General features: G+C 37.8%; 1 protein-coding gene across 1 annotated transcript; it reads left to right on the top strand.

The window, feature by feature from the left end:
- Positions 1 to 25,984, top strand: LOC115625165 (protein apterous). Its single transcript, XM_030520100.1, has 8 exons — positions 1 to 1,491; positions 5,716 to 5,927; positions 6,009 to 6,225; positions 7,926 to 8,065; positions 22,401 to 22,574; positions 22,649 to 22,902; positions 24,380 to 24,576; positions 25,124 to 25,984. The coding sequence occupies exons 1-8, from the start codon at positions 1,453 to 1,455 to the stop codon at positions 25,295 to 25,297; spliced, it is 1,407 nt and encodes a 468-aa protein (XP_030375960.1). The 5' UTR covers positions 1 to 1,452; the 3' UTR covers positions 25,298 to 25,984.
- Positions 25,985 to 26,487: the final 503 nt, after the last annotated feature.

The following is a 26,487-nucleotide window of genomic DNA, read 5'->3' on the forward strand; positions in this document are numbered from 1 at the left end:
GCGAGTTCCGTTTTGGTATACATATATCGTTGTCATCGCCGTGTCTTCTGCATTATTGTTGTACATTGTGTTTGTTGTGTTCTGTTCAGTTCAGTTTTTTCACATCGCTCGTGTAGCCGCCGCCACCGCCACCGACAACAATAACAACATCCAACATACAACATCTACAGGGCATTTAATACAAATATTTTTTTCGTTTTAATCGGAAATTTTGCGCACCGTTTGTGTGTTAAGCCACGGGCATAACCTCTGAACCCGGCTAGCAGGCTGATGCTGATTACGTGCGGCAGGCAGTAAACGGCAACAGTTCTACGCTCGTGTATACCGACGGAACGATTTTGCAGCTGTGCCATCGAGTCTGGCATTTAGTTATCAACGTCACCCAAAAATAAAAATAATAAAAAATAATACACACGACTAATAAAACGGCGACGGGGCGCATCCGTTGTCGCTAATACCTTATCAGTAGGACGCATCTTTGGCTGCCGTAAGAACACACAGACGGCGACTGCTCGACCAACGACCATCGGTCAGCGACCAGTGACCAGCGTCCACTCGACCGCTCAATTTGGAGTGCCATTCTCATTCTCGCGCTGTCTCCTAAATTAATGTCATAAATTAATTTGGGACTGTCGTTGACATTGCAACCGGTGTCGGTATCGTTGTCGTTAGCGTTGTCCCAACATTAGAAACGCGCTGCGGTCAAAAGGCGCTCGCGCTTCTTCAACTTACCTGCCCGATAGCGCTAACAAGTGAAGTGTGTGTGTGTGTGTGTATGTGTGTCTGTGTTTATGTGTGCGTTGCCAAAACCCTAATGTTCCTTAAAATACCTTGAAGCTGAATTATTAAATATATAAATACCTACACAATTAGTGAAATAAATTAATACAATAAGCATAAAAAAGCAGCATTCTGGCAACAAGCACAACAACTTTGCATCCCATAACCACTTAGCATATCCATATCATAAGCAAAAAGAAATGCAAAGCAGATGCCAATAAAATAACAAAAACCACAACAACAACAAAAAGGTCGTAAATGTTAAACGCATAAATCGAAAGCTGGAAGAGGCAATCGCGTTTAAAAGTGTTTGCGATTTAGCATGGCTCAGTCTACATAATATGCCAATAGCAACATTAATAAAAAGAAACGCTATTACACGCTTTTCCCAGCCAACTGCCAAGAATCGAAACATATCAAATGCGTCAAATGTGAAGTGTTGCTCAACCACATCAAACAAAATAATAATAATAAAAATATAATCAAGCACATAAAGCATAAATCACCAGTCAAGAACCAAGAGCCGTACACCTAAAGGATTATTAATTGGAGCTGTTGCAGAGTCCGACGCTCATCCATAAGCCGCCACAGCATTGCAACAAACAAACATAAAACTCCAGTTAGAAATCATCATCCTTGGAAATAGACCTCGTGTCATTCCAAAAGACGCACATGGGCGTCTGCACCGAAGAGCGCCCTGTGATGCATTGGGTATGTCCCATTTTTTACTAGACTTGACAGCTAGAGCTTGCACTAACAATGTGTAAGTTCCCAAAAGTATTCCCAAGCGCCCGCTTCAAATCGAATGTTTTGTTCAAATTTTTGACAAATTTATAGTATTTTCAAAATTCGATGCCTGAACTTTGGAGGAATTCATGTCACGAATCAACAGTTTTGAGTCAGAGCATCTATTCCGAGTGCTGATTAATTTGAGATTTATCTCGGGCTCGGGTTACAAATGTTATCAAGCAAAAAGCTATACTTGTAGCAGACAATCGAGGCACAGACAGCGATAAGAACTCTCACAGGCAGCGATAAGAGAACCCCTTGCGCATTTTTTAAATACAATATGTATACGTATTTTGCCGCTTTGTTATTGTCAGTTTCAGCACAGATTTCTATAACATATATGTATATATACTTGTATATATATACTACAAGTATATACATATTATTTACATAAATTTACGAATATACAAGTATATATAGGTACAGCAGTATTTATAATAACAAATTCTCTTAGAACATATGAGATACTTTTAATATATAATGAAGCACCAATTTATTTTAGGCGGGGACGTTTTTGATAACGTATAGTTCCGATCCACCTACAACATGCTTTTACAAGCATAGAATCGAGATGTCTAAGGCGGTTGTTGCTACCATTACAATCGAATCGAAAAGGAAAATCCGGTCAAACAGATTGCCACAAATTTGTGAGAATTGGAATCTGCAACAAGAATAATAGACAAAAAAAAAAACTCAATACGTTCAAGTTTAAAAAAAACTGAACTAAACTAAACTAATTTTAAATGGGCAGGACTTGAAAAATATAAAGACCAGATCTATCACCAAATTTTGAAAGTTGAAAGCAAACAAACCAAACAATTTAGATAACCTTTTTAGATTTGTTTAAATAATTGAAATTTAAATAATAATTTGAATAATTTAAATAATAATAATTTGCTTCCATATATACTCGTATAGTGTGTAATTTTATTAACATTTTTGAAGTCCTCATTAAAATCCATCCTTCCTATGGCGTTAAATTTTCTACCTTCCGATCACTGACTGCTTCTTTTAATATCTTTTTTTTTTTTTGGTTAAGTTTTCAAGCATTTTTCTAAAAGTTCAATCTTGATGCTAGGTTTTCTCTTATCATTGCTATACATCTTCGATTCCTTGGTTCCTTTGTAGCTATTGTTGATTGGGAGTGACGTTTTTTTTTTTACCAAAGTGATAATACAAATTTCATTTCATTTCGTGAGGTTATCCAGTCTCTATTTAGTTGTATGTTTTGTGTTATGATAATGTTTTTGCTTTTTGTTCAATGATGTTTGTTTGGTGATTGGTGCTTGTTCGCAGTCTTTAGTGCTGATCCGTAATTACCTGTTTGATTTTATTTGATTTCTTGACTTATTGTCTTCACTAGAAGATTTTAAAGTGATCTCTTATTGTTTTATCTTACAACTTTTCACCGTTGGGTTTTCTGTATGAAATTATAATTTTTACATTCCCATAAAAACCGAAGCCAGACATTCAGTTTAGTTGAATCGATCTAATGTATTCTTCTGTATGATGCATTTGCTATATTTTCACAAAATGCAAGCATGTGATGAACTTATTCGATAAATTTGGGATTTTGTGTGGTACGGAAACTGCTGTACGAATGATAATTCCTGATTTGTTTGACAGACTTACAAATAGAGTGTTTATAGAGTGTTTATGAACTTCATATAATAAAAGGCATATTCTTTTTTGTTCTCAAAAGGGACGCTATAAGAAAATAATCTTCTCTTCTATTCCAAAATTTTTTTTTAACTATGTGGCATTTGAAATTTGAAATTATTGGTATTGCAAATTTTTTAGGTTTATAATAATCCATTAAATCAACAATTAGCGCATTCCAGAAACCCAGAGCAAGAGACAACTCGAAAAAAAATGCACTGAATAATACCTACATAGTATTCTGAAAATGTGCATCCGGAAATATTCTCTCCAATTCTATACTCAGTAGCTACTGAGCTAAAGCTAGCTAAAGGAATAAGCCGCATCACACAAGGCGTCAAATTTTCACAAGTGGGATGGGGACTTAAAGTGGAGGGTTGACTATATCTGGAATTGACAGATACATTTAAATCTTAAATTTAAATGGCGCTGTATTTTTTGAAACAATAATTTATAATTTCCTGAAAGTTATAATCCTAAATTAAAGGCATCAGGTAAGGGGCTCTCGTCGTACATATTACACCAGACTGGTAAAGCAGCTTTTTATTGATAAGGTGTAAGCACCGGACGGTCGTGTTTTGTCCTTTTCTACTATTTTTATATAACCAGCAGAGTGTCGGAAGCAAACAATACTTGGTAAATATACAAATCGCCGTAAACCACAAACCACTTTACGTGTTTGATGCTTTCTCAGTTAGGGACATATTTTATTGCCATTTCTATCGCACAAATCTGCAATGAACATTATTATGAACGTCATTAGTTTTCCCAAGTTGTTTGGAATCGAGATATTTTCATTTGAAAAGTGTTTACTAAAAATGAAGAAAAACGGCTGACTATTATTTTTCACAATGAAGGTAATCGTAAACCTTATTAAAATAATATATATAGAATATGTTATTTGATGAAAAACGCTATTAAGTACAGCATTTTAATGTATGATGAAGATAATGAAAAAATTTGCTTAACAGGATGAAGTAATAGAAACAGATTACAGAGTTTTCAGATCAAATTTAGGTTTATTATGTTAGACGATGGATCTAGAAAATTTGTTAGCTTAAAGTCATGTTCTGCACTAAAACCTGTCTTGCAAAGTTGCGACGCTCTCATTTTTTGCATAAGAGCATTTCTTTCAATGGTATTTAGGCTATGACCTTCCAAATGATTATCTCGAATATCTTAGTCCTTCACACTGAGACAACAAGTTCTGTCCAATCTTTAATTGTGAACATGATTCCTGAAAGGAAGTTCCTTTTTCTCCATAATTTGTCTAACATTTCGGCGTTTTTTGGGTGTTGGACCTTTAGATACCTTAGTAAAAATTCCAACAAGCAATGTTGTTATACTTGTAGTTATGAATGGAATTCTGTAATCCACACTTTACCCAATACGGGCTTAGCTTTAAATAAAGAGGAATGTGTTACATTACGAGCTTTATGTGATCGAATGAAGCCATCGTTTCGGAATAAATCATGGCACTAAATGGCAGTTTGATGTCATTTTTATGGCGTTTCTGGTGTGGTTTTTTGTTTGGCTTTGGCGATTTGAGACTCGACGGTGATGGTGCAAGAGTCTGACCAAAATGGCAGCCAGAAATGTGTGCACGACCACATTTTAGAGGCAGTCCGACCCCAAAGGGAAAAACATGTTTCGCAAACAGCGAAACTAAAATCCGTTCGCTGTAAATATTGCAAAAAATTAGCGAAGAGAATTACGTTTTTCTGTTTTTTGTTTTGGAAAGTGTGAGAAACCGAAACCTGTCATCCTTCTAACTGAAGCACTGAAATCTAAAAAACACAGACAGATGCAGCTGCAACATATAGGAGTATAGTATGTGTGTGTGTGTGCGTTTGTGTAAAATCTATTTTCAACTAATTAATCAAAAATAAGTAAACTGGAGCATCGATGATTCGTAGCGAGGCGAGACGTGCGCTCTCGACAAAAGTCAACAAAAATATGGCTGCGTATGAAAAATCTTTTACTTCGTGTTGCAATTTGCGACATATCTGTCCGTCTATATACACGTACATATATTTTACGTATGTGTACATGCCAAGTCTGTTGTACTCGACAATATTGTATGATCATAGTGTGTGCCCTGGGTCTCTTATTTTCCTTCTTTTTTCAATGAATGCTGTTTGGCATCATTTGTTCTTGACTTGAGGGCTGGCGTGGGTTTCCCCTCACATGCTCGTGAGCTTCAAATGTCGCGCAACATTTTCGCAGAAAAACATACATATTTTCTTATTTTTGTAATTAAATTCAACTTTAACTTTGCCGCCATTGAAATTTGCATACATCATTTGTGGGCTGGAAATCCTTTATTCCTCCCATAAAATTTGTGAAAAATTTCAGAGCTGAGTTCAGCTGAAATGAACCATTTAAGAGCTTGAGTTTGCTTTGCGGCACAAAATGCTTGAACCACAATAAAAGAAAACTAACTAATTATTTGCATTCTCTATTTTTATTTTTAAAATGAAATTGCAGCAGCAGAGCGCAAGATTTCTTGGGCCCGGCGCAAGGGAGAAAAGTCCAACACCACCTGTAGCACATCAAGGGAGCAATCAATGCGGCAGTGCTGCAGGTGCAAATAACAATCATCCATTGTTTCGCACATGCTCCTCATCCTCGTGTCCAGATATTTGTGATCACAGTACAAAGCCATTTGGCAATGCATACGGCAGCGAGTCATTTAGAAGGTAGCCATCAAAAGTTAGATTTACTTGTAATATTGCAAAAGCTCGTATTATCATTCAATTTTATTTCGTTTACTTGCTTAGCTATGAAACCGCCGATCGTGCCACATTCGAGGACTCAACGGCGAAATTCTCAATTAGTCGCAGTCGCACGGATTGCACGGAGGTGAGCGACGAAACCACGTCGGGCATCTCCTTCAAAACGGAGCCCTATGGACCACCGAGCAGTCCTGAATCAACAAATGATAGCAAGGTAACGCGCAATGCCGATGACTGCGCAGGCTGTGGACGACAAATACAGGTAAGTGGAGATATTTCCGACGGATTCTTTGCTTAAAGTGGGTGGAATTTTTTTTATTGCTAGCAAAAGATTATAGTCCCCCTTTACATACTATATAATAGGTCGAGATTGCTAGAAATATAAGTCCGATTTCTGATCAAATTTATCAATTTTATAGTCAAGTCGTGAAAGATATGTATTGTTTTATGATGAGATCTTGTATAGCTTTAGGTAATCCTGCCTTATTACTTTCAAAAAAATGGATAAAAATCATACTTAGAACCATACAACTAATTCTGTTTTTAAGCGGTAGATTGGTTCCAGAGAAAGTCGTGTAAAAAAACCGTGTAAAAAAATACATTTATCATATGTTATTTTGAATCGTGCTAAATGGAATAAAGTCGTGGAACCATATTTTTAATTTTCAAACAGTGTTAAATCAAAAACGTGCAAAAAAGGACTGCGTAAAAACAGAATTAGGTGTATTTATATAAATGTTACAGATTAAAATAATAATAGTATTCTCAAACTTCAACTCGAATATTCAACGGCCATTCAAAACGAAAAAAATGAATAAATATAAAACTTAATGCGATTAGGAAAAATACGGTTGCTGCTAAAGTTTACTAATGGGGTTTCCAGAAAAGGTCTATTCAGATTCAGTAGTTTTTTTTCTTGATATTTGTATGTAATTCTTACTATCATAGTCCGCAGAATTTAATATGAGTTTTTTGAAGGCTACAGATTTTATACAAAAAGAAAGCAGTAAATCTTCACACAAATTCAAAAATAATATTTATTTCATCAATTCATTAACTCGTAAATATATGCAATTAAATATCTGCGAATTTTTTTATCAGGCATAGCCTCAACATTATCAGTTTGCTTACAGGGACATAACATTTTAAATGATGGATCTTCTAAATCAAAATATGCATTACTCTTTATTTATATTTTTATTAGCTTTTTTATTGAGCCTTATTTTACTTATTCGATGATTGAAATTCCATTTCTGGTTATAAAATTTTATGAAAATTCATATTTACAGCTCGAAAAGCATTTGAGCTCCCAAAGGTATTAAAAAAGTTAACAATAGTTGAAATCGAGGAGGAAGAATTTACTAAGTTAGCGAATTTTTGAGGTACTGATAAAAGTGCTTAGTGACCGGATAACATAGTTTCCACTCCGGAATTTTGTAATTTACTTTACCCGCACTCCTAAGACTTTAGCTCCTTTAGTAGATATTTCTTATATGGTGGTGACGAAAATTGTTTGTAATCTTTAAACAGCACAATCTAGTTGAATGGAGGTTTGTTATCCTTTTGCGAAGAGGTCAGCCAAATAGAGGTTGCTTAGTAGCTTTTCTTCATGTAATCTTATTGAGAATTAATTAAGCTGATTTTTAGGAAGATTTCAAACATCAATGCCACATTGAAAGTAAATATTGAATTTTGTTAAGGGCATCCGACTTCAAATGGTTGGTCTTGCCATTTAAGAATTTAAACATTTTCTTATTGTTTTGTTCCGTAAAATATTGGAAGAGTAATTAATTATGAAACTTGCCGAACTGGCTAATAAATGTTGAATATCATTTACACCTTAACACCCACATTTATTTTCCAAAGACCACTTGTTGCTTATCGCCTGGTTGCCTGGTTGGGGATCCTTGCCTTAGTGGAAACATTTAATGCATATTGTTTATTGCTGTTGTTCTTTTGCAGGATCGTTTCTACCTCTCCGCTGTGGAAAAGCGCTGGCACGCCAGTTGCCTACAGTGCTATGCATGCCGGCAGCCGCTGGAACGGGAATCCTCATGTTACTCACGTGATGGCAACATTTATTGCAAAAACGATTATTATAGGTAAGTCGCTCTCAGCACATCCCAGCAATTCCGCTCCATGGCCAGCGATGGCAACATCAGCTTCTGGGAAGTGCCTGTTGGGGTCGGTTTCAGGTCTTGGACTGTTGCTGTCTGTGACTGTTGATGAATCAGATAAACCCTCGAACTGCATGCCAAGACATTGACTAGAAAATGATTTCCAAACACGCAAATGAAATACATACATATTTATGTATGCAGTTGTTGTTTTCCGAAAGCCAGTCCCAGTGCCAGTGCCCGTGCCCGTCATTGTTTTACGAACAGAAGTCGAGTCGAGTTGAGTCGAGTAGAGTCGAGTCGGCACAGTAGCGCAACCGGCCCAAGTGGCTGCAAGTGCAGCATGCAATCTATATGAGAATGCGCCCATTTTGGCCCACTGTGCGAAGGCTGAGCAGCTCCGGCGACGGCCACGCGAGAAGCAGACCGCAACGAAGACACACTCAGACTCGCACACACACACACACACACACACTGACACTCACATACGCCACCGCTTGACTATCCGGCTGGCTTTAGCGGCTTTGGTGGCTCTGGCTGGATGAATGGGCCTGCGTGTGTTCTGCTTGCATTCCGCCGCATTCTCAAGAACGCCGCTTGTACGCTCGCTCACCTCTCTGTGCACGCTATAGGCAGTGCCACCATTCGAGTTGACACTGAGCGCTTGGGTGGGTGCCGTTGTTGCTGCTGGCGGGGCAGGAGGCAATGCGATTTCACGCGCTGAGGCAACGTGCAACAAACACGCGAAATTAGCAAGACCAACAACAACAACAACAAGAACAGCAGCAACAAAATGGAAACAGGTTATAATTATGCCAAATATCAACAGCATACACAACCATTACCATTTCTTTTCAATTGAAAGCTTCTGCTGCTGCTGCTGCTGCCACCACGATAACACCTACAATTTGTTGCCCGGCGACTGCTGAAGCGACCGTTTGCTTCAGCGCGCATTGCAAGCTGCAATTAGAGCTGCAGCATGCCAACGAGCATTCGCAAAAAAAAAGCTCGACCACAATTCTGTGATGCAAGCAACACCTGCCTCTGCCTCTTCCTCTGCCTCTAAGACTCAAGTTCCAGCACAGCACATAACACACATTGCAAAAAATAATGCGAAAACCATTTTCCACTGGCATGCATCGGAAAATAGCATCACAAATCAGCTGTTCTTTGTTTACAAAGCTAAGTTGATGTTCCGTCATTGTTGTAAATATGAAAAATAATTGAAATAAATAAGGGGAACCTACCCGGCCCGGAAAACCCTGTAGCGCCTATCCCATATTTGCAAATAATTAATACATACTTGGCTGTTTTTTTAGCTTTCGACTACACAAAATTGTTTAAAATTGTTAGAAATTGTTAGAAATTGTGCATCAATTGAAGGTTCGCTGCGGAACAGGGCTCTAGGTTTGTCCAACTCACCTGTCGTCATTGTCGCCTTTGCGTAAATCAGAAAATTTGTTCATTCATGCGCCTCCCCAACACGCTACGCAACCTTTAACTTTCTGCTCGACGCACCATAAATTCAATGCAAGTCACGCTCGTCACTCGTATTTCCTCTCAAATGATTCTTGTGACATTTATTACCGCTCCATATTTCAAAACACACACAAACACAACAACAGAAGCAGCATCGGGAGCGTCGGCAGCGACAATCTCTTCAGTTGGCGGCGGCGCTCGATGTTGTTGCTGTTGGGGTCGTCGTGTCTGATCCCCGTGCAGTCAGCGCAACCGCTTCGCTCCGCTTGCACTCACTCATACGCCAGCAAACAAACGAACAGAGTATATTTAAGTACGTAGCAATGTTACAAATTCTTGAGCTAAGAAAAAGCTAGATCATCAACTGGAACAAGCTAGAAATAGCTAATCAAACTGATGTTTATATTGTTTGCATCATCCGTAAGAAAATAATTTCCATTTTCGTTGTTTTCTTTTTGGGTGTGAGAAGTCTGTTCCAATACGTTTCAACTATTTTTTTTTTATGGAATTCATACATATTAATAAACATTTAAAATTAGTCTACATATATTTATATAATGATTCTGCAACGAAGCTGTGGACCAATATATTCAAATGGAAAGAAACATCCATGCTGGACTCTATTTAAAATATGTAAAATGCATATTATTTCAATGACTCTTAAATGACATAATGGCCTGATCTGCAATGTCTTAATTCTTAAGCTAAATGTCTTCATTTTAACACTGATCTGTCCTAACTGCACATTTTGTCGGTAGTATTTATTTATCAAATTTCAAATATTCCCGCTATCGGGATTTTAAAATTTCCAGTACTGACGGAAAAAGGGCTAAATTGACAGCACTGGTACATAAAGAGACAGGCCCCAAAACAAGCAAAGAGAGCAGAGAGATCTGTCAGTTGGAGGGCATGGTGCTGCGCTTGGCGGCCTGGTCCGCCATGTCATATCATACCAAACAACAACAACAATCCATTCTATGGTAATGTTTCATTTCGTTTATTCCGTCGCAACCGCTTTACTGCAGTTGTAGTTGTAGGCATTATCAATCAAATCAAACGGCTGCTGCACATCGACCCCCTCCCCCCTTTCCACATACCCGAATGGTCCCCTCTCTTCTACATGTGCACATTCCTTCTTGATTTATATTGCAGACGTCAAATATGACAACGCCAAGTCGACGACGCGAGCAGGGGCCATATTTATGCCCTTATGCACCGTTAACTTAAATTTTGTGGGTGTGTACGATCGAGGGTTGTCACGGCGCGGGGCGGGGTATGATGGTGTCAACTGCTGCTCCAGTGAAAAATCATCAACACAGAAATATACACACAAGCATTCGAGTATATAAAATAAATTCATGTTTTGTTAAATTGAAATGGGCGCATTTTTCATTTAGGCAAAATATAAATAAAAAACAACACATCAAAAGAAATAACAAATCGCATAAAATACAAGAAAAACATGTGTCCGGGACATAGTCATATCAAATTTGATTTAAATTACTTGTTAGCAGCTATAAATTGTTAAGGAACAAGTTATTTACGTGTAATATGCCTTACGGTAATTAGAATTGGCACAAAGAGACGAGCCACGCAAAATTAATCTACTTACATTTCCTTTACAGAGGCAAAAACTTGTCTTTAAATATGTAAAGCTATAGAACAAAAAATATGTGTGGTTTAAGTTATAAGGCTCTATTTACAGCTTGATTTTAAATATTTAAAGTTATAGAAAAAAATATGTTTGGTTTAATTTCTAAAACGCTATTTAAAGTTCATTAAAAGTGCAGTCATTGTGAGAAGAAAAAGGCCTAGGTTTTTGTATAACTGTCGCTTTTTATGCCCAAATATTTATTGTTAATGATTTATCTAAACATTTAATAAAAAAAATGCAATAATTTTGACATTTATTTGTGCACATGTGCATAACAGCCTTTTGAGCTTTTTATTATGGTTTTTTTTATTGTTAATTGTAAAACAAGTGCACAATTTTAAGCACTTTACATTTTTACAAATTTATTTGCTTAAAATAGATAATATATGTCGACATATGTATGAACACATGCACTCGTTAGGCGCTTGCTAATTCAAATTCACATACATATGTATGTAAGCTACTTTGTCATTTAGTTATTTGTAATTTGGCAAGTTTACACACCTTTTTAAATTCATTTGATTAAACGTTTTTGTGCAGGTATAATTGTTGTTATATCTTAAATACTTAAACAAGTCAGCATACAAAATTTAAAATTTAAAATATTTAATTAGAACGACAAAAACTAAGTTTTTAACAGGATACCTGCACACCTTTCGAGCACTCAACATTTCAAATTAAAAAATTAATTGAAGTAGAGCTTCTCAAAAACAAATAAGTGGTATGCAATGCGCCAAAACTGAGAGATGAAATCTGATAAATCTAAAAACATATGTCAACAGCTGCTGTTGCCGCTGACTCTGTTGCCCACTCAGAGACAGAGACATGACCAACCTGTGTGCTTAGATATACCCCCAAACAAACCAATATACATACATACATACATACGTACATACATATGTATGTACATTATTCCATGTACACAGTTTTTCTCTTTGAATATCGCATGCTAATCTCGCAATCAAAACATATGTTCGCCATCACCGTGCCACAAAATTGAATACAATCATACAATCATGTGTATGTTTGTATGTACATATATAAAAGCATAAGCTCCTGAATTGCCATGGCTCATAATTTTGTTGTTTAGGTTTTAAGCTCGCAAAAGCAAATAATTGGATTGCCGTGGATAACACAGATCTGAGTGCAACGTGGCCATGGCTGCTGTTTTTTGTTGGCTGTTGCTGCTGCTGCTGTTGATGTTATTTTATTGTTGTTTTTGCACCACTTTAACAGTCGTTGACATTCTGAAATCGGGCAATGTACCTGTTTCCTTCACATCTCTTGATTCGGCGCGAGTGTTGTAAAAAAATACATATATTTTTTGTATGTATGGACATACATATGTAGGTATTAAAAAAAATACAAGTGGAAAAAAATATAAGAAAAGCCAACCACTAAAATTGTTTGCTGTCACCTTATTTCTGCATATTTCGTGCATTTTGTTGTTGAGCCGGCAATTCCTCTCGCAAGTGCAGAAGACAAGCGGCAGGTTGAACAGCACTCATAAAACGAGACTGGCAATGCTGTGTTGGTAACAACAACAACAACAACAACAGCAACGGTGACAGGGACAACGTCATAAAAGTCCAAGCAACGACTCGGCCTCGACTGACTGCCCCTCACTAACTGCTGCTTATCTCCCATGATGATGTTGTGCTGATGAAATAACGGATAAAGCGCCAGTGTTGACTTGGCAGCAGACCCACGGGTGGAGGAACGAACCGGCGGACAAATGGACGGAACGTTAACTTTGCAGCTTTATCAGCACAGCATCTGAATTTATACACACACAAACACACACACAAATACACAAACACCAATGTGTATGTATACGGCTACGTTGGGCTTCTTGTGCAGCCATAAACTGCATTTCGGACTGGTTGCAGTGTCATAATTTTTATGTAGCTGCTGCAGTCAAGAGTTTTTTGTTTTATTTTTTTTTTTACTAGCCAAACAGCACGACTCATTCATGAAAATAAACTGGCCGTCTGCACTGGCCGGCTAAAAGAAATGCGTACTGATTGGGCTTATCGCAAGCGAGTGTAAATGTGTGCGTGTGTGCCAAAAAAAAAAAAGAAGTAGAAAAGAAAAACTGCGATGCATATAGCCAGCTAGACGATCTGACGTGGATTGTGGGATTGTCGGGCACGCAAGTAAATGTTTTAATCAGTCAGTGGCAAAGCAAGGGGAAGCGTGCTTGGGAGGGGACAAAAAAAGGGGTGCAAGGTGTGTAGGCAAGTGGAAGAAAAAGTTTGGCATAAAATGTTTACAGTTTCGAAAGTCAGCCATGCGCGTCCATTTAATTGTGGCAACCACAAGCAAGATACTCGAGCACCAAATTTATTGCCACGCTGAAATCGCGCGTTATGCAATCAAATAATTTCTTGTCGGTGCACAAGGGGAGAAGCAGACGCTCCCAACACGGAGTCATAGAAAAGCTAAAAGAATTCATTAAACAAAACGAGTATAAGAACAAAAATAAATATTTCAAAAACAACAAAACTGTGGGTAACTATAAAAACTGACCAAGGCGGCTGAAAACCCCAACTGCCAATTGAAATTGAAAAATCGGCAAAAACAACTATAACAACTACTACAATAACGACAACAAGCCAGGCGAGTTAAACATCTCAGCAGTTTAACGATTCAATCTCAGCTTTTTTTATGTTCTGGCCGCCGTCGCCGCCACAGTCGCCCCCAACAGCCAAACTGTAGCGTCATCAAAACCCCCAAGTAAAGGTAGAAAAAGCGCGGTATTTATTTTTTATGAGCACTTGTCAGCGATCTCATGTAGCGCCGTCGCCATTTGCCAGCCCCAACCAGGCACCCATACAATGGAGCAAATATTTGTAATTGTTTTTAAAAATTGCTACCCTTATAAGCAACATACTTTTACAAACAGCAATAATACATCCATAATTTTCTAACAGTCGCTAAAAACTACACAAATTTTTCAAAAGTTTTAAATAAAATTATAATAAATGTTGGAGACAAAACATCAATATTTATTTACGACGGGACTATTAACGCACCATTTAGTAACTTTTTTAAAGCTTACCTTTTTCTTTGTAACACATACTTATTAAAAAATTTTAATTAAATAATGCACGATGCATTTAAAAAATAACTTATGCATATGATCAATGAAAAAACTTGCGTCATAATAATGAACGTGTGGTCGACTTTATATGGACAAATTTTTTCTAGGGTGGGGCAACGTCCCCCCCTGCCCCCTGCCTACGCCCTTGATTCTGATTAATTTTATTTGAATTACAATCAATAGTTCTTTGTTCCTAAAAAAACGTACCTGAGGGTAAATGTCCTTAATATTGTATGAGTGAGGGCGTTTTGGAAAATTTTTTTTTAGTTTACAAACCGGCGGGATTTTAACGGAAACGAAACAAATTACAAAAGAGTTATTTTTGAGAGAAATTTGTCAGTCGGGGCTTAGAGAGATCTCAGGATATTCGGAGGCTTAAGAAGGTAAAGAAGTAAGAATAATTGTAGTTTTGTGAGGTTAAAGACGAAATAATGACTGTTTTAGATTTTTAGAAAACACCACAAAATTCAAGCAGATAGTGTACTGTTAAAAACTCACCAAGTGATTGCATTTACACAGCAATGAGTGTTCTGTTGGCTACCACGGACAGTATTAACGAAAAAATAATAATTTAGTCCGCCTAAAGTTGGATGGGAAAATAAGATCTTTAATGCGAATTTGATGGACTATCTATCTGTTATCATTTTTTGGATTCCCTCCATTGTGCGGCACAACCAACGAACCAACCACCGATCCAGTTGCCACTCGCCCCTTTGCTTGGTTCGCTCGCTTGGCTGCCCAACGTTTTAACCTTCTTTGCTTATTTTGTTGTTGTTGTTGTTGCCGCTGTCTGTTGGACACTTGAAGGGAAAAAATACGCGAGAGCGATAATTAAAATGTTTAATGGGCATCTTAAAAAATCATTTTACGCCGAATTTATAGGAGAGTAAATAAAGGCCTAGAAAGCCGCTCATCGCCGCAGGAACAAGACGTTCCAGCAGCTCACAACAACAATGGGCGCTAATCTAATCTGGCTGACTATTAAATTATACAATTTCACTGAGCATGCACGATGCTCTTCTTGGAAGCCGGAAAAGTCATATTAAAAAGCGTTTTAAAATGTAAATTTAAATGCGACTACTGAATAGGCGTTTTGCTAATGGTCGAGGCGTTTGGTCAAACCATTTACCCACTCTGCTTGTTGGCTTCACACGCTCGCCGCAATGGGCGTGCTCCAGTTTCGGTTTTAGTTACCAGATAGATAATACATAGATATACCTGTTTGTGGTTTTATGCTAATTTAGCAGGCCAGCAGGCCCATTGAACTTGTCAACGTCGCGTCGTCGTCGTCGTCGTCGTCGTCGTCGTCGACTGTCGTCCATCGTCCATCACACAAGAATATTTGGCCAGAGCCACAATAGACACCAATACCAACTAATTTTCCGGTGCATTTAACACGTAAGTGCACAAACAACTTTTTAAAAACAAATAAATAAAAACACAAATCTGAGATAAGTCTCGAATGAGCACAGAACTTGTCGCTGGGGTCAGGCTAAAAAAATATGTACATATTTGAAAAAAAAAAATAATAATAACACTACAGCGCATTGAACAAATGTAAATAATTATTGTATACGTTTAGACGGTAGGCAAGAAACAACACGTAGCCTAGAATCGAATCGAATTATCTCCATGGGGCGTCGGCGCGGCGGCGCGCTCTCACGAAACCATACCCGTACCCATACCCATACCCATGCCCATGCCCATAGCCGTACCCGATTCCGAACCCCAGACCCAAACTTTTTCGCAAATACAGAACAGGCTCAGCTCAGAGAACCGAACGGGGTGGTGGTGCCGCTGCCGCTGCTGCTGCTGCTCTGCTGGTAATGGGAAGTAGCCGGCGTTGTTGTTTGGGAAATCCTCTTTGTTGTTTTTGTTGTTGTTGCTGCCGCTACATATGTATATGCATATGTAATCGGAAGAGCCGGCACAGCGGGTGGCACTTGAAACTTCAACGTGCACCACTGAATACCCAATCCCTCGCGCACACGTTACAAATGCTCTCACGTTACAACAAACACCGTGGCCGAAACTCATACCTCGTCTACGAAAAAAAATAAAAACACAAGACGAAAAAAATGAAATAAAATAAAAGTACACGCCACACGTCGGTTTACACTTCAGCGTGCATAGTGCCCGCCCGATTTGTATGCCTCAGTATGAGTTTCCGCCTCCCAAACAGCTTGTATTTTCCATTCGCATCCGCATCCTTAACGGGTTTCGACTGCGATCGAGTGGTGCTCGGACCACGACGATCCAAGTGGGAAAGGATAGGGGAACGTCATGCGGCACTTAGCCACGATTTGTTCGATGCTGGCTGCTGACATAACAGCCCAAGTTCCTTCCAATCCAACCCACTTGCTGGCATTTCGGAATTTATCTATTTGCGTAATCTGAGGCGCAAAACTTGACTTTTTACTGTTCGCCACGGCAACAACAATAACAAATATGAGCAGTTGCAGTTGCAGTTGCCCCCAATCACGAAAGATGCATCTTCATCTGCAATCGCATCTGCATCTGCATCCGTATATACATGTACGTGTACATGTGCCGCAATACGAGCAACCTCTGCACGCTTCAAGTGAGCGGCGGACAACGCCTCCATCGTCCATCTCCTCCACCTCTTCACACTCGCTGGCTGAGCGGAACGAGAAGAGCAAGTGCAGGAGCAGACCTACACTCAGAAAAAATGGAACGAACCATTCTACTTGTAGACTGATTAGACCAAATGTCAGACTATACTACATAATATTATAAAGAGGAAAGATATCATGGTTTGTTTGTTTGTTTATTTGAATTGCCCTGAAAAAGCCCTCCGACCACGTGCAATGGGACGAGGCTGCCTATTAAGGAATTGCAGGACAATTTATGTGTAGCAACCATTATCAACGGCCCAGGAGCTGGTCCCATTTGATCATTTTAAATTTTATCATCCCATTTAATTTCCGGTAAAATCAGCTTTCGCTTTAACTGCATATCAACAAGTCCCAAGGCCAAACCTTCGAATTTATACGGATCGACCTACAAAAGGAATATTTTACTAATGGCCAACTGTATGTCGACCTATCACGGGTCGGAGCTCCTGTAAATAAATTTATTTTGCTGCCACAAAATATAACAACATCAAATATCGTTTACAGAGAAGCTCTGACCCAATAAATAACAAAAAAAATAAAAATCTAAAAAAGTACAAAAAATCATTAAAATAATTACTATTCAAACTATGTTTATAATTTTAATCTTTTTTTTAGTAACTCATATCCAAGAGGAGGGTGTTTATGTGTGAGCGTGTTATAAAATTTATAATTTTTTAATTTTTGTGAATTCCCGTGCGTTGAATTAAATAGGAAACTACTAGACCGATTTAAAGGATTCTTTCACGGTTGGGAAGCTACACTATCTCCGGTTAACACAGGCTTTATTATATTTGTGAAATAGATAAGCATCCTTATTAAAACGCTACTAATGTAGCCCAAGGTGTAAACAAATTAACTAAAAAATTGCTGAACAGGATGATGTTAGTTCATATGTAATATTTTAAAGAATTTTTCGTACATGGGTTTTCTTAAATATATACGTTTATATATTTGTAGTATGTATCAATCCCCACTGTAAAATGTAGACTAAATTCGACTAAAATTCCAAAACAGCTGTGTAAAGTTTTAATAATACATATATACATTTATATATATAATTGACAGAATATGTAATTTGTGTTATCAATGGTGGAAAATATTAAATGAGTTTGGAAAATGACATTCTAATATTTAGTAGCAGAAGTAAAATATTTGTTTCAATTTAAAAAACAAAACGTGTTTTAATCGGTCTAGCTTTAGGCATGGAATAGTATTTTCGCACCTGTAATGGGGTTGACACTGTTTTGTACTTTTTTTTTGGAACGATTGTTGTTGCTATTGTTTTTTTCTGAGTGTACAGGCGCTAATAATGCACCTACGAACAGCAGCTGCAGGACACGTCTAAGGGACAGACTGTGTGAACGATGCGGTTAACCACCATGTCGGGATTGATGTTGATGTTGTTGTTGCTGCTGTTGCTGCTTTTGAATGTTGTTGTGGATGTGCGACACTTGCGGCCATTTGCGGTGGGAAATAGTCGCACTACTGCGGCTGAGGCAACAGCCAGAAGCCAAAACAGCAATAGCGACAGCGACAGCTATAGCGGAGCAACAACATCAGCAACACTTATGCCACATCACAAAGCTGATGTTGAGGCTGAATCTGAAGCTGAAGCTGAAGCTGCGACAGAGACTGAGACTGACACTGAGACCGAGACCGGGACCGGGACCGGGACTGGCAACCATAGTCCATGGCTGTGGTCGCTGGCCGCTGCCTGACTGTGTGAGAGTATCAGATTTCGAGCGCTCGAAAACATAATCATATATTAGGCGTTGTCACTTTGACATTTCGCCTGCTCTTTTACATGGCAATAATCATAATTCATTTTTCTCTCTTGCTCCCGAGTCGCGACTTCAGTGCTGATGATGGGGCGCAGGCGCAGGAGGCGTGGCATTGTTGGGGGGCAATGAAATAAAGTGCCACGAAAAATGAAGGCATACCCGGTCTCCCGTCTGCACGGTCTGGAGTTTTGGAACACTTTTATGAGTTGTTGGTAGCAGACAGCGTCATTGCGGCAGCTCGAAAAACCGACAGACGGACTGACGGACAACGAACGCACTGCCAACCTCATCCTCTTCGTCTTCTTCGTCGCATGATGTTGACGCTGCATTCATGTTTATTATTATTTATGGGGCAGCGACAGTGCGCCGGTAAAAGGTACCGGTACGGAACATATGTATGTAGAAGACGCCACAGTGGAGCCGAATAGCACTCAGCCATCTGGCTAAATACGCAATCAGACCTTTAAATCTCTATCCAAAATCGAACTCTTATATCAATCACATATTTTGTACGTTCTCTATTGTTTCCAAAGTGAAGATTTTTAACTTATCGCGATATCGTCAGGCACTCTTATCCATAGTACCGATAAATGAGAATACTTTCAAATAATAACTATATAATCCAAAGTGGAGATAACCGCGGTGTAACATTTTAAATCAGCTGTATACTGATATGACTGCAAAAGTTTGAAATCTATATTAAAAATTTCTTTCCTATATCCATTAATCGACAAATATGAACTTGTTTTAAATAATATCTTCAGTATCCAACTGCTGCTTAGTTATGTATATTTTTGGCATACAATTTCAAAAATTAATATTTAAAACAAAGTCGTTCTTTATAAATTTTCTTAATTTGATTGAGAAAAGTTTGAGATCTATATTTAAAATTTCTTTCCTATATCCATTAATCGACAAATATGAACTTGTTTTAAATAATATCTTCAGTATCCAACAGCTGCTTAGCTATATATATTTGTTAGCATACAATTTCAAAAATATATATTTAAAACAAAGTCGTGCTTTACAAATTTTCTCAACAATTTGATTTATGAAATCAACTACAAGCTGATATGGCAGGAAAAGTTTGGGATCTATATTTAAACTTTCTTTCTTATATCGATCAATCGAAAAATATGAACTTGTTTTAAATAATATCTTCAGTATCCAACAGCTGCTTAGTTATATGTATATATATTTTTGGCGTACAATTTCAAAAATTAATATTTAAAACAAAGTCGTTCTTTATAAATTTTCTTAATTTGATTGAGAAAAGTTTGAGATCTATATTTAAAATTTCTTTCCTATATCCATTAATCGACAAATATGAACTTGTTTTAAATAATATCTTCAGTATCCAACAGCTGCTTAGCTATATATATTTGTTAGCATACAATTTCAAAAATATATATTTAAAACAAAGTCGTGCTTTACAAATTTTCTCAACAATTTGATTTATGAAATCAACTACAAGCTGATATGGCAGGAAAAGTTTGGGATCTATATTTAAACTTTCTTTCTTATATCGATCAATCGAAAAATATGAACTTGTTTTAAATAATATCTTCAGTATCCAACAGCTGCTTAGTTATATGTATATATATTTTTGGCGTACAATTTCAAAAATTAATATTTACAACAAAGTCGTGCTTTACAATTATTCTTAACAGTTTGATTTATGAAAGAACAAAGCTCTTTAGATTTTCGCCCAGTTTTGGAGCAGTGTGCATAGCAAAAAGAGAAAGAGCGTGCAACGGTCGAGAGTGTTTTGACAAGATGTGAGACAAGAGCTTTGACAAAAATCTTGGCATCACATCCCAAATAATTTTCAACGAAATGGAGGACTTCCCTACTCCCAACACTCACCAACGACAGTTTTTCGAGACGAGCCGACAGACAGTGTATCTCATGAATATGATAAATTTATAGGGAATTGTTTTGGGGGCTGCTGCTGCTGTCTCAGTTATAGTCGCTTATTTTTGCAAACCAGGACGATGATGATAATGATGATGCTGTTTATGATGATGATGACGACGCTGACGACGACGACGACAAAATGTGAGAATGAGTCTGTTGAGCGATGTTGAAGTGAAATGCGCCAATTATTTTGATTAATGTCAAAGAAATCGCGTGTCTTGCGCATTTGAAGTTTCATTTCCTTTTTCTTTTCGTTATTTCTCCTCCTGTTGCTGCCACACAATTGGCAGGAAAATGTTCAACTTAGTGCAGGGTCAGGCAGAGGTAGAGACAGACAAGACAGCAGCAAGTCCATAATTTTTGGCACGAAACCAAAACCCGTTGATGAATACTAACAGGGGCAGGCAATCTTTGATCTGCTATTTGCAAAAGAGAAAACAGTAGCCTCTGATGACGATGAGTAGGCGTTTGTTGCAACTCATTTTGTGTCTTGATTCAATTCCATTTTCAACGGCGATCGACGTCCGTGGTCAACACTGAAGACAGTGGCGTGCTGTTTCCTGTGCGGGAGCTAACATACCATTAGTTTTGTCTGCTACTGTTAAGGCATCCTAAGTATATTATTTGGCTGGCTTAGCCTAGCCTCTGCCTACACACCTTTTTAAATTATCATTCCAAATAATTATAGCCTCGCTCGGGTCAACCTCGAAAACAAATTGACGAAGCATGCCCTTAGGGTGCACTTACGAGCATAATAGTTTCAAAGAGCTACATATGTAAAGCACTTTAAAAATAAGTATAACAATGATATGATAATATGGACTCACAGCAGCACGCTCTAAATTATATTTGGGCTTAAAAGTTTGGGCAGGCACTGAAAGATTTTATAATTTTATAAAAAGACATTAACAACAAATTTCAACTCCCCTACTCTCATTTACCAGCGACGGTTTTTTTTCCAAGTTTAATAACAGAAAATAACAACGTTAAATAAGTTCTACTGTTTATAATAAAAATATAATAATAAATTTTAGCATTTAATACCATTATCTATTCTTATGTATTTTTTTAAATTCTCGTAGGCTTAAATTTTCCGCTTTTGGCAGTTTACAAAATTTTTTAAAAATTGCATCGCCAATTCATTTAGGCAAGTGTAAGCAAATGTCATCCGCTAGTTATGTCAATTAGTGTGGCAGGAATTATGTTTTTTGTACTTCTATTGCTTTTTTGTTCCCCGGACTTTTAGTGAGGGATAACTTTCAAAGTCTTTATTTATTCATTAAAATAATTTCTATCGCTTTTAAGGAAATCCCTTTTGGATGCAACGGACAAATGCATATGTCAAGGCTTTTTCCAATCCTCGCAGCAGTCCCAAAACCCCTTTTCTGGAAGGTCTGTCAGTACCTTTTTTGATTATGTTTGAATATCCTTAATCGTGGCTATTCAGTGTCGCCGAAGTAGTCCTTTCAACTTATTTACACGGAGCTAAATCAGGCACTCCAGCCTTGGTTATTTTCGAGAAATGGTCAAACTTTTCTAAAAATGGTGCTGATGGTATATGGTGTCTAAAGAAAACAAATCTACTTTCCAACTTGACAATCCGAATTGACCACTTTTTTCTGTAAAAAGAGCGTTCACGGCCATCAACGATCAGTTACTAGCTTCATCATTAGTCTTAATACATTTCTATTTTATCTATCTTTAAAAGAGAATGTTACGAATTAATTCAATTATTTTGCTCTGCTTTCAGTTTTTTTGGTACACGCCGCTGTTCCCGCTGCTTGGCATCAATAAGCTCCAACGAGCTGGTCATGCGAGCACGCAACCTGGTCTTTCATGTCAACTGCTTCTGTTGCACCGTCTGCCACACGCCACTCACCAAGGGCGATCAGTACGGCATCATCGATGCCTTAATCTACTGCAGGTGCGTAATATATAATCTATTTATCAGTTTGAACGCAACTAATGGAGACTAAACCCTCTCATCTAATCCAAAAGAACCCACTACAGCATAGCGCGGGAGGGTGATGCTGCCTCGTCCAGCATGAGTGCCACATATCCGTACAGCACACAGTTTGGATCGCCCCACAACGACTCCTCGAGTCCGCACTCGGACCCAAGCCGTATTGTTCCTACTGGCATTTTTGTGCCGACGTCGCATGTCATCACCGGACTGCCGCAGCCGGCGCGTCAAAAGGGCAGGCCGCGCAAGCGCAAGCCCAAGGAAATCGAGGCATTCACCGCCAACATAGGTATGTCAAAATAAAGGTACAGTATGCAGTCGCTATAGTTAACCAGTTATAAGCATAGCCTTATCCCTATCACCCTTATCCCAGTCCCAATTGAACAGATTTCAACCAATAATAAATGCGTGCTGAATATTGTTCAACACTTTCTTTCGGGTTTTGAATATACTTATAAAAGTGTTTCTAAACAATACCCTGACCCGACACTTGAGTTGAGGAATCGTGGGAATTGTTTTGATATAAAAGTTTGGTCATTCGAACTCCTATTCTATCTGAGATCCTTGCATTCATAGAGACAGACAGACTGGCATACATTCGCGCTAAACTAGTACACCATTTAACCCTTTGGGTACAATTGTTTTGATTTACAAGTTTGGTTATTTGAACTATTCTTTCTGAGATCCTTGCTTTCATAGAGATAAGCAGACTGACATACCTATTTCAATTCCTACTCCTATTCTTTCTGAGATTCTTGCGTTCCTAGAGACAGACATACTGACATACGCACTAAATTAGTACACCCTTTAACCCTTTGGGTACAAAAAGTCGATGAAAGCAGTGCAAATTCCATGTTTTTGGGACATATGACGAGACAAATTAAAATCAAAATTTTTTTAGTAGCTATGGGGGGGGGGGGGGGGTAAAGGACGTTATCGTTCTACTTCTGTTATATAGAAAAGATCGATCAAAATACGGCTCTTAAGATATAATCAGCCAGGCAAATAGTATAGACGGTAAACGGAAACTTAAAGAAGATTATTTGATCGAATGCTTATTTTAGTTAATTGTTATTGCTTTTGATAGAATTGAGTTTTCTAATCAGAAATCAGTTTCATGCACCAAATTTTTAGGAAAATTACTTTCTGCACAGCTTTTTCAAAACATTATATATCAATTCAATATATGTAGGTTCTCATTGCTTTTTTTGTTTTTTTTTTTCGGGTACTCTGTTTTTGTATTCTACTTATTTGTAATTGTAATCTCTTGTTTTTAACTTAAAAAATTTCCTCGCTCAAAAAATGGTTAGCTACCATTTAGACTTATGTCCATAAAATTGATCGTAGAGGTTTTGCAATAAATACTATATATAGCATATCTCTCGCGATAACATACACTGTACGTACCTCCGATCTATTGGTGGAGGCTGAAGCTGCAGAATGTGTCTGGGCGGCTGTAAATGCCACAGACATGCATTTCAATGGCCATAAATGCGAGCGAACATGGTTCGGCTGCTGCATTTATGGCACTGCAGTTATCCATCCATCCATCCATCCGACTGAGCAACTCTGGCGCCACTGTTGCCACAGCGGCCGATAGTGCTGCAGTTTTTTATATCCTTGGGCAGCGGCAGCAACGCTCGTAAAAATGCGCCATAAAATCCGCACAGCCGTAAAAAGGCAGCAGCCTACACGAAATCGAAAACGAAATCAAAATCTCAGCAAAGCTCATGCAACTACTATATCGTTTGATTTTTCCCCTGCAGATCTCAATACCGAATATGTGGACTTTGGGCGCGGCTCCCATATGAGTGCCTCGTCCCGCACAAAGCGCATGCGTACCTCATTCAAACACCACCAGTTGCGCACCATGAAATCCTACTTTGCCATCAATCACAATCCGGATGCCAAGGACCTGAAGCAACTGTCACAGAAAACTGGTTTACCAAAGAGAGTCCTACAGGTGAGTGGACGCAAAAGCTGTCTACACTCAGAAAAACATATCCCGAAATCGCTCTGAATTGTTCTTCGAAAGTTATTTCTAAAACGTGAAATAAGTTATCTTCGTAATTTTAAAACGTTTTTAAATGTGCATTTTAGAAAGTATAAACAAATATAATCGGTTAGTTATGCCAATTAGTGCTGCAGCAATTCTGTTTTTTTTTTTTCTTTTATTGGATTTTTGTTCTCTGAATTGTACAAAAATCGCGAAATAAATATAAATATTTATAAATATAAAAATAATATTCGACATTTAGCCATCAATATGCAACTTGGTTCCCAAATCTTTACAAATAAACACAAAAAAAAAATCTATCTATTATTCTAGACAATTATATAGTGATCTGAAGTGGTCGTGTCGATTAAATATCTGTGTCTATCAAAATGAAATTTCAAAGCGATTTTTGGGGCGATTTTCGCAAATCTAGTATTTATGTAATTGCATTTTTCTGAGTGTACTTTGGTTGTTGTTGTATTGTTACTGATTTCAACTTTTTATTTATATGTAGGTTTGGTTTCAAAATGCCCGCGCCAAATGGCGACGCATGATGATGAAACAAGATGGCAGCGGCATGATGGAGAAGGGCGATGGCACCTTGGATCTGGACAGCATTTCGGTGCACAGCCCGACCTCGTTTATGCTGGGCGGTCCGAACAGCACACCGCCCCATAGCATGGACTAACAGCTGTGCATGCTGCCCAACAACAGCAACAGCAATAGCAACAATCACAACAACCATAACGACAACAACAACAGCGGCAGGGAGAACAACGCCTACACTATCGAACCCGAACTCCATTCAAGACGAGGCTCGCCAACTCTGATATCGTTGGAGAATTTGCTGCATGGGAACGATTAGTTTTTGATTTTATTGTAGCGAATATTATCCAAACATACTCATACATACTCACAGAACGCATAGATTTGTGTAGAGAATGATGCCTAAGCTTAGCCCATCGCGACTGGGACTGAGGCTGAATCAGAATCAGAATCCGAATCTGAAGCTAAGCCTAAAGCTGGTTTGTCTATTGAAATGCGCTTTATAGCCAATGGTGATGACGACGATCATAATGATGATATGTATTTTTCTAGTTGCTTCTAGCATAGCATAAAGGCACCCACGCAGGCCCTCTCCTAAACACTTTGACTGGGTTTCAGCATAGTAATACGTAGTCATGGCTATCGTATACCAATCATTATCGGTCTCTGTAGGAGTCTTACTCAGACGATTATAATTGAGTATAGGACGTCTTTCAGCTGAGCAAAGATTTTACGTACCCTAAACGTTGTTTCTATCGTTCATTTGTAAATATGTGCTAGATCTTAAATATATTTGCTTATAGATATTGTTAATAATACTATATGAATAAAGCACACGCATTATATATATATAAATATATATTTTTAAGTCTGAAATGTTAATAACCAATAAAACAAACAACACATAAAAATCTAAATATATATAAACATATAGTATATATATATATGTATATATGTGTATATAAGCACATATATGTGTATATATATATACAAAAATATTTATTGCAAAAATTATATAGTTAGAGATGAATTTAGCTTAACAAAACAGTCTATAAACATAATATAGTGCATATACATATTTATGTATGTATGTCGTAGTATTACGATAAATAACATGCTTCGCAAATGAAACTCTGAAACAAGGATATGAGCAATGCAATGTAATTGAAATTGAAGCAAAGAAACAGAGATATTTGTACTTACCAATAGTTTAACCATAAGTCGTACCATAGAAGCCAAAATAAAAATTATTTAAAAAATATTAACAATTGCCAATGTTTTTACTTTTCATCCACCCACATTAGCATTATGGGTATTACTCGTTTTTAATAA

Source organism: Scaptodrosophila lebanonensis, unplaced genomic scaffold, assembly GCF_003285725.1.
Source record: "Scaptodrosophila lebanonensis strain 11010-0011.00,11010-0021.00 unplaced genomic scaffold, SlebRS2 tig00000001-arrow-pilon, whole genome shotgun sequence".
Classification (NCBI taxonomy): domain Eukaryota; kingdom Metazoa; phylum Arthropoda; class Insecta; order Diptera; family Drosophilidae; genus Scaptodrosophila; species Scaptodrosophila lebanonensis.